The 8,605-nt window shown below is 38.9% G+C and overlaps 2 protein-coding genes across 19 annotated transcripts; both read right to left on the reverse strand.

Moving 5' to 3' along the window:
- LOC104700710 (receptor-like serine/threonine-protein kinase NCRK) lies at positions 743-4,912 on the reverse strand. 16 transcript variants are annotated; one of them, XM_019227560.1, is made up of 14 exons: positions 4,642-4,912; positions 4,410-4,478; positions 3,573-3,645; positions 3,434-3,501; positions 3,272-3,338; positions 3,091-3,178; positions 2,888-2,980; positions 2,706-2,810; positions 2,369-2,623; positions 2,047-2,291; positions 1,646-1,942; positions 1,325-1,567; positions 1,018-1,251; positions 743-944 (listed from the first exon to the last, which is right to left on the reverse strand). In XM_019227560.1, exons 6-14 carry the CDS (start codon positions 3,152-3,154, stop codon positions 786-788), a joined length of 1,695 nt encoding a protein of 564 aa, XP_019083105.1. In that variant the 5' UTR covers positions 3,155-3,178; positions 3,272-3,338; positions 3,434-3,501; positions 3,573-3,645; positions 4,410-4,478; positions 4,642-4,912; the 3' UTR covers positions 743-785. The 16 variants fall into 16 exon arrangements, with proteins under 16 accessions (XP_019083105.1, XP_010414571.1, XP_010414562.1 ...); XM_010416269.2 differs by having other exon boundaries at positions 3,091-3,169; positions 3,434-3,459; positions 3,758-4,478; XM_010416260.2 differs by having other exon boundaries at positions 3,434-3,459; positions 3,758-4,478.
- On the reverse strand, positions 5,198-8,313 carry LOC104700712 (flocculation protein FLO11-like). 3 transcript variants are annotated; one of them, XM_010416275.2, is made up of 6 exons: positions 8,233-8,313; positions 7,402-7,848; positions 7,178-7,274; positions 6,860-7,047; positions 6,561-6,774; positions 5,198-6,478 (listed from the first exon to the last, which is right to left on the reverse strand). In XM_010416275.2, the coding sequence occupies exons 2-6, from the start codon at positions 7,768-7,770 to the stop codon at positions 5,400-5,402; spliced, it is 1,947 nt and encodes a 648-aa protein (XP_010414577.1). In that variant the 5' UTR covers positions 7,771-7,848; positions 8,233-8,313; the 3' UTR covers positions 5,198-5,399. The 3 variants fall into 3 exon arrangements, with proteins under 3 accessions (XP_010414577.1, XP_010414576.1, XP_010414575.1); XM_010416274.2 differs by having other exon boundaries at positions 5,198-6,475; positions 6,860-7,077; XM_010416273.2 differs by having other exon boundaries at positions 6,860-7,077.

The following is an 8,605-nucleotide window of genomic DNA, read 5'->3' on the forward strand; positions in this document are numbered from 1 at the left end:
AATTGACGGTTTCATTTGGAATAAATGGGTTTGGTTCGTCCAGTCTGTGGAACACACCATATGGGCTCTTCTTGGTTGATATCCCATCATCCCCCACCTTCTCTTTCTTCGATTATCCAAGATGTTAACGTTACTACTACTACTCAATTATTATTCCAAGACATTTGTAACATCATTTAGTCAAAAGGTATTACTTACCGAATGCACTGACAAAGTAAAAAATATATGCTTTGATATGCATGCTTATCAATCAAGCGTACAGAGGAAAGTTCAACGCATTAAAAAACTGATATCAGCAAAACATATGACTGTATTCACATGCTTAATATTACATGACACGAACAACATCCGAACGTATTATCCAAATGAAAAAATGGACATGCCTCCATTATCTATCTTATAGATTATGTGTGTATGCATTGCAAGGCCGGTCCTAGGGTGTGGACGTGTACGATTAACTTGAACTCTAGTTTAACAATATCTTACAATACATAATGGCCATGTTCATTCGTTTTTGTTTAACACATAGTCAAAAGCTTAAATCATATTCTACATTTTTTATTAACCAAATTAGAGAAGAGAAACTAACAAATTTTATGAATTTTGTTAAAAATATTTTAGTAAGATTATAAATTATTTTTTTAGAACAAATCTTGACACTCACTTATAGAGAAACCTCTCAAGTCACAACGCTTCACCCGCGTCAGAGTGAGCAATTATCTACATAGTGCAAATGGCTCAATGTTGTTTTTGGCTCTGTGCTTTTCTATATCTACTTCAAAGTTTTAAATATGTGCAGATGGTTCAAGCAAGACCGGCTTCACATTCGGCAAGCAGAAGGACTCAAACCGTGGCTCAGTAAGATCCACTGTTTCCTCTTCATGTCCACTCCTGCTCCCACCTCTTGACCACCCTACTTTGCTTTCTTTCTTCGTCTCGTTACTCTATGAAGACAAAATGTTACTGATAATAAGGTTTCAATGCTTTAGTATTCTGTGTTTTCATGTAAAAACATACCTGGAATAGATAATTAATGGGGAAACTTCTACGTCTGGATGTTGTATCTGGTGTGATGGTTGAAAGAATCTGAACAACTTCTCTCATTGTTGGTCTAGCTTCTGGTTCCAATAGCAGACACTCTTTAGCAAGATACGCCATGATCTGCATCTCTTCTTCAGCAAACTTCCCTTTTAGCCTCGGATCAGGCAGTTCCTCGATCACTCGCTTACTATCTTGTAAACGCGGCACAGCCTAACACAAACCAACCAGTAAATACTAAATTTCAGAATGGTAAAAGATTCATTTACTAAGTGTTGTTACTCACCCAAATAACTAGGCTTTCTTCTCCTTTGTTGTTGCTAGGTTTCTGTATCGGTTTCCTTCCAGTTATAAGCTCGAGTAGAACAACACCAAAGCTGAAAACGTCTGACATCTGTGAAGCACATCCTGCAATTGCATATTCAGGTGCAAAGTAGCCAAACGTTCCTTGTAGTCCTATGGTAGGAGAGCTTGAACCGCTTTGTAAACCGTCGCTACTCAAACACTTAGCCATCCCAAGATCTGTTATCTGTAACAATTTATGCTCATTACAAGTTCAAATTTAGACTCATCTAAATATATGGGGGAGGTGGTTTGTGTTACTTACTTTTGCATGCCAATTCTCATCAAGGAGAATATTTGTAGATTTTACATCTCTGTGTAAGATTCTTGGCGCTGCAGCTTCGTGAAGATACTCGAGCCCTCTTGCAGCTCCAAGAGCGACAGAGATTCTAATGTTCCATGTCATTTTCTCCCCCAACTCTCCATCTAAGCAATCTCTCAGACTTCCATAAGACATGTACTCAAAAACCAGAACCCTCTCTGCATGTTTGCCATGAAACTCAGAGCAGTATCCAATTAAAGGAACCACATGGTAATGATGGAGTCTTGATAATAACTCAACCTGTGAAAACATTAAAAAAAACAGAACACAAATGTCATAATCTTGATTATATTTGAAACCACCCTATATAAGAAGCATGAAGAGGATGAGGAGGAGGCTAATACTTCTGTTGAGAATAGAGTGTCAGTGTCGTTTCCTTTAGGGGTATTTAGACGTTTGATCGCAGCGGTTTTACCGTCTTTGAGCTGCCCGCGGTAAACACAACTACTACCTCCATGTCCTATCACACTGTTGCTGGAGAATTTGTTGGTTGCTTGCTCTAATTCAGTGTATGAGAACTGAAATATAGTTCCATGGATTGTTTCAGGTCTGCTCACACAAAACAAAGAAGCATTCTGAAAGAAGCATCCTGATGACAACAAAAAACAAGTTTAATGTAACAAAGCAAAGATTTTTCAAGGAACTAAGTAGGAGGAAATGGTATACCTGTCACTGAGGAGCTGATACTAATTTTCGATTGTGAAACCGAGCTTTTACGGTTTATTAAGTTGGCTGAGCTATGCCAGCTAGATTCTCTATCTGAAGAAACTGAAGGTGACTGTCCAGAAAATGTGTTCCTTCGACAAATGTAGCAAATCATAGAGGCAAGCAATGCTAGTGAAGTGAGTACACCGCAGAAGAGTAGTATAGCCACAACGAGTTTCCTCGATAAATATTGCTTTTTCCAAGATTTGGTAGCTCCTGGAAACAAGTAAGCAGACAAATGTATGATATAAACGACTGAGGTTACCATAGAACGAGATAGATAAGAGTAAAAACATACCAGCAGCGCAGTTGCATGAAGTGAAACATGAAGAATTGGCACCACCAATGGCTATTACTGGAAAACCATTTGCAGGACACAAGCACACCCATTGGTTTCTATCAGCTAACATAAGAGAAAGTTATAAAGTTAGTTATCTCTATAATCTTGAAAACTTCCTAGTTGGTTAAGCGAAAACTAACCTGGTCTGCAATTACATGATGTTGAACAGTTAGATCCCAGGATATCACTTTGATTGCTTGAAGAGAAGCAAGTGCACGTATAGTTGCTTGCACCTAACACATAAATGAGGTAGTCACACCATTTTAGATATGTTGCGGAGTTATCTTTGAATACAGAAAGCATGAACAAATATGGAAAGAGTATACACTAAGAGGATACTAACCTCCATAACATTGTTGAATTGCTATGAGGACCAAGAGAATCACAAATGCGGTTTCCACTCTCATCTTTATTTATAACTGCTGCTGAAACTACACCACAAGAAGTTAGTAATTGATTCTAACATGTGTAGACAACAACATGAGCGAGCGGAGCTTCTTAAACAGAGAAGATAAGATGAAGACCTTCATGTCTGATTTATTTCTTTTACTCAAAGTAAACTCAACTCCCAAGTGTACAACAACCTAGAACCTGAAACAACTTATGTTAGACTTTTTTTTATAGAAAATTACAGGTAAATCTACAGTGTAATGTTGTGAATGAATGGGGTTGGTGAACAGACATACAAAAGATTCTAACTCTGTTGCACCCACTGTGAACCAAAAACATTCTATGACCTGGTCAGACTCCAATTCTTAAAAGGGCCCAGAGTTAGAAGAGAAAATAAGACACACCCCAATAAAAAAAAAGTAGTAAAACTCATACCGATTGATATACAGTCACATCAAATCATTGAAGATCCATTGCAAATCTTTAGTTCCCCTCTAAAGTTAGTTGGCTAAAGACAAAGCACAGCAGAACACAGCAACCAAACTATTCATATTGCATTCTTGAAAGCAAAACACACTAAAAGAGAACAAAACAAGAGAGCCAATATAAAATCACATTACCCTGCAAAAACGTTGAAGTAAGAACAAGATTGGTAAGTGCATCACAGTGTACAGAGAAAAGGAAGTTGCAGACAAAGCAAAGGGTTATAAAAAGAAGAAAGTAATGGAGCATCTTGATCACTACTACTAAAATATATAATGTGATTAAAGAAATGATTGAGATTAGTCAAAAATGGGAAATACAAATAATAAATGGAATGAAAACAGACCAACCACCTCAAGAAAGAAACGGAATTGCAAATCTGAGAGTGACTTTTCAACCATTATAGTATCAAAGGCAGAATCATTGAGATTAGACCATTATATTATATATCAAAAAAGCTCCTTTTAAGTTAATCTTTAAACTGTTTACTAATAGCAAAATCCTCATATTATAATCTAATCCACTAAAACTTTCTCAACGCTCATAAAAAAAAAATACGATTTTGTGAAATCTAACCAAGAAGTTCCATAAGCTCAAATTAAGGGTTAAGAGACAAAAACCAAATTAGAGGATATAGACAAAAAGAGGATGACGAAAGTGCTTTGCTTTTAAGGAAAAGGTAAACGAGGACCGAAGCAAACTGTTGGAACGTGTCGGGGCACACAATTTCCGGTGTCGGTTGTCGGGAACCGGTTAAAGAACTGGTTTTTTTTTATTTGTGGGACTCACAATTTCCGGTGTCGGTTATTTAAACCGGGATTTAGATTGTAAAAGCTGTTTCCTCTCCTCCGCCATTGACTGAAAAAAGTAAAGATCCGAACTTTTTGATGGAAAGAAACATGTCCCACAAATTCAACAATGGTCCAAGTGAAAAAAAGTTAAGGTTTTTGGGGAAACCCGTTTCCTGATAGCTCAAACCGCAGATTTCAACCGTTAAAAGAATGGGAAATAGCGGACCAACCTTGAAAAAATTGAAGCTTTTGGAAGGAACAGAGGCGCAGATTCAAAGCTAGTAGTAGTACTAGTACCAGTAAGCTAAAACGCAAATGTGGAATGCAGTTGAGCTTTCATCAAGATAAAACTTTCACAATCCCTTTCCCCGTTGGTTCACACACAAATCAGAATGAGAATTAAGAAAGCTAAACGCTAAAAACAGAGGAGTGTTTTTGCGTTTGCATTTGCGTTTTGCGGTTGTGGTGGAGTTGAGTCAGCTAGCTCATCACTGTACTGATAAGTCTGATACTATATAGTATATAGTAAGAGAAAGAGTTCATTTATTAGAGATCGGGGGATGTCACGTGCCACGTGGTGTTAATATCACGTTTTCATTGGAACTCGTTTCAGAGGTTTAAGTTAATGTAGCAGAAGTCCACCATGATCCTTGCTCTGCTAGAATCCATAAATGACCATAATATTTTCAAAATTCGAAGTTTTGAGGAAAGTATTTTTGAAAAATCTCTACTCTATGTAGTAATATACAACTCTCAACATTCGGAATTGTATGCTTCCTTTGTAAGTATCCAAAAAATTTGTATTCCATTACGCAAAACACATATAAGCACTAAGTTCCAGTACATGTTTCCAAATGAACAGTCCATTTTTTCGAAATGTTTCTTCGTACGTGGTATTCTCAAATGTTTTAAGGGCTTCGATACCTATATATCCTTACGAGAAACTACAATAACTTATATACTATATATACTCCCAAGGATTTTGTCACTAGTCTTCATCTGAGAGATAGACCAAGCTACTGTTTGAGTTCCCTTGTTGTTGTTGTTGTTGCTGTTGTTGTTGTTGTTGTTGCTGTTGTTGTTGTTGTTGTTGTTGTTCTTGAACCTGCCTTGTTGGATTTATTGTTGATGCAGCAGCAGAGTTGGGAGGTCGAGATGAACGTAAGTGAGGTGCCATGGTCCGCCTCACTATACCATGCACATGTGGAGCAGATGCTGCTGAATAAGAAGTTGGAGTATGGTTGGAGATTAAAGGTGGCGGTCTTGGCTGAGGCGTGTTGCAGGGTTGTGAATGCAAAGATATAGCTTTTGATGTGACTGAGGGTCCATGCGGGGCGGTTGAACTGATAGGCGTGTTTGCTTGTACTACTGGTAGCTGAGTTGGTCTTGGCTGAGGCGTGTTGCAGGGTGGTGAAGGCAAAGATATAGCTTCTGATGTGACCGAGGGTCCAGGAGGGACAATTGAACTGATATGCGAGTTTGATTGTACTCCTGGTAGCTGAGATATTGGTCTTGGCTGAGGCGTGTTGCAGGGTGGTGAATGCAAAGGTATAGCTTCTGATGTGACTGAGGGTCTTGGAGGGGCGGTTGAACTGATAGGCCTGTTTGATTGTACTACTGGTAGCTGAGATATTGGCCTTGGCTGAGGCGTGTTGCAGGGTGGTGAATGTAGAGGACGAGCTTCTGTTGTGATTGAGGGGCGAGGAAGCGCGGTTGAATTCATATGTGGGTTGGATTGTGCTGCTTCTTGCTGACATATTGGCCTCGGTTGAGGCGTATTGCAGCGCGGGAAATGCGAAAGAGGACCTGAAGGTCTTGGAGCTTCCGCTGTTGTGACTGAGGGTTGAGGAGGAGTAGTTGCATTCATATTCGTGTTTGTTTGTACTGCTTGCTGAGATACTGGTCTCGGTTGAGGCGTATTGCAGCGCGGGAAATGTGAAGGAGGACCGGAAGGAATTGGAGCTTCCGCTGTTGTGACTGGGGGTCGAGGAGGAGCAGTTGAAGTCATAGTCGTGTTCGTTTGTACTGCTTGCTGCTGCTGCGTTGGATGTTGGGAGCTTCTAGCTGCTAAAGAAATAAAAAGTGTGAGTGTCATTGTTTAGCTCATCAGCTTTATCGAAATTCACTTTTCTTAACTCTTCACGTTTACCTCTAACAGCTGCAGTATCCGTCGCTGCACTCTTCACTGGACGTGAAGACTTGTAAGCGTTCGCCAAGAGACTGTTCATGGCAACCAAACTCCTAAAGGCTCCAATCTGTTTCGAAATGGCATTATATTCAGTATCTACCTCTTGGGATTTCCGATCGTACTCACTGCGTGCTTCAGCCATCTTTCTCTCGAGTTCAGCCTTCAACTCTAATGTCTGTTTACAAACAACAAGACAGTGAGCAGAGAAGACAGAAAACTGAATAAAGATTAGATTTTACCGAGAATTAGGACAAACTTACCGTTTCATCAAAGTTTTTCCTTAAGGTCCCTTGTTCTTTGTTCAGTTTCTCCAGTTCGTAGTCACATATGTCACTGTACGAAGGGAAATGTAACCGAGGACTCTGTCCCATAGGATTGTTGGGAAGAGATGTATCCGCTGATGCGTTGACTGTTGATCCGCTATATGAGATGTTAGGAGGCTGAACACCTGCTTCATGGACATCCTCAGACTGGTTAACTACATAACAATCAAAAACGCACCAAAGCCTTTACAGTCTAGTAAACACCAACTATTTAGTTAAAAGCATTTTAATCACTATCTCTAGGCAGGTTATGACCTAAAGAAGCTGATCTCAAAGTCCAATGGTCTGCTGCTGATGTAATATTTTGGGAGAGAACTGATGAGAATGGCAGAGAACCTGTAATTTGAACACCCTGTAGAAGAAAAATCAAATCCATAAGCAACATATGAGATCTTATCAGTTACACCACACCTGTTTCCTACATGAAATCAAGAACATGTACAAACTACGAGAAATGTTTTTAAGAAGTAGAAATTCACCTGATCTGATCTAGCAGAGCCGGCAGGGTCTGGTAAACAAAATGCAGATTCTTCATAAATCACTTGGTTCAAAATACCATCAGCATCATGACTAGTTCTACTATTTTCTACTCTAACCAAACCTTCCACTACATTCAAAGGTAACTCTGAGGAGGCAGCTTGGGAATATGAAGCTGGTGGTGGCATCATTGTGTCACAAACCCAACCTCTTGACGACTCAGGAAGTCTCTCTCCACAGTCAGAAGCAGTCAAAATCTCAGGTACATTGGTTGAAGCCACAATTACAGAGCCATCTAATTGACTAATCCTAGATTTGCTCTGTGCTTTTGGCAAAGAATCTGTAGGCTCATCAGTTTCCTTTGGAACCATGGCATCAATTGCTTTCACCGATACGGTTATGAAGAGATCAAGCAACACATCAGGAGCTTTTTACGGATTACAAGTTCCCTGGTTTCCACATCACAACAAACCAATCTTATTTCAAATTACAATCTTTGAAAAACACACACACACACACACTATAGTCTCCAAGAAGTTGCAAATGAGAGTGACCCTTGAACCATTACAGTATCAAAACACAGAATCAACGAAATTAAAATCCATAATACAGATAAAAATCTTAACTTTTCCAAGATTTGTAACTAAACTCAACTGACTAATTCTTTGTAAATGCGATTATTGTAAGCAAACAAAATTGATCCGAAATCTAGGGCGTGGACAATGATGAAGAAACAAGAGCTTTGCTTCGATTTCATTGAGGGAAGAAACATGTCGAACAAATTCAGTGATACTACTCCAACGAAAAAAATAAATAAATAAGACAACTCTTACCTTAAAATGTAGAATCTTCGAATCTTCTATTCAAGGTGTTCTTCTTCTTCCTTGCCCCAGGTTTGGTTACAGAGCGCTGAGAACACAGTAACATAGGAATCGAGATTCGAGAGACATGGATCATTTAATTAAGCTTTGTTGGGCCTTCAGCCCACATTTTGATTTCGATAGGTAGGTTTTGTATAATGCATTTTACTTACTGAGCTTTTTAATCAAACCAAATATTTAGTTTCGAACGATTAGGTTTATTTTAGATTTTATTTCATGGATCATAAAACTGTTGATGAATGTGACGCTTGATTAGTTCTCTCGGTTCCTAACGACAATATTTCTAGTATAATAGTATATAATTTGATTCATTATTAGTATCTGA

The sequence above is a fragment of the Camelina sativa genome, chromosome 7 (assembly GCF_000633955.1).
Source record: "Camelina sativa cultivar DH55 chromosome 7, Cs, whole genome shotgun sequence".
Classification (NCBI taxonomy): domain Eukaryota; kingdom Viridiplantae; phylum Streptophyta; class Magnoliopsida; order Brassicales; family Brassicaceae; genus Camelina; species Camelina sativa.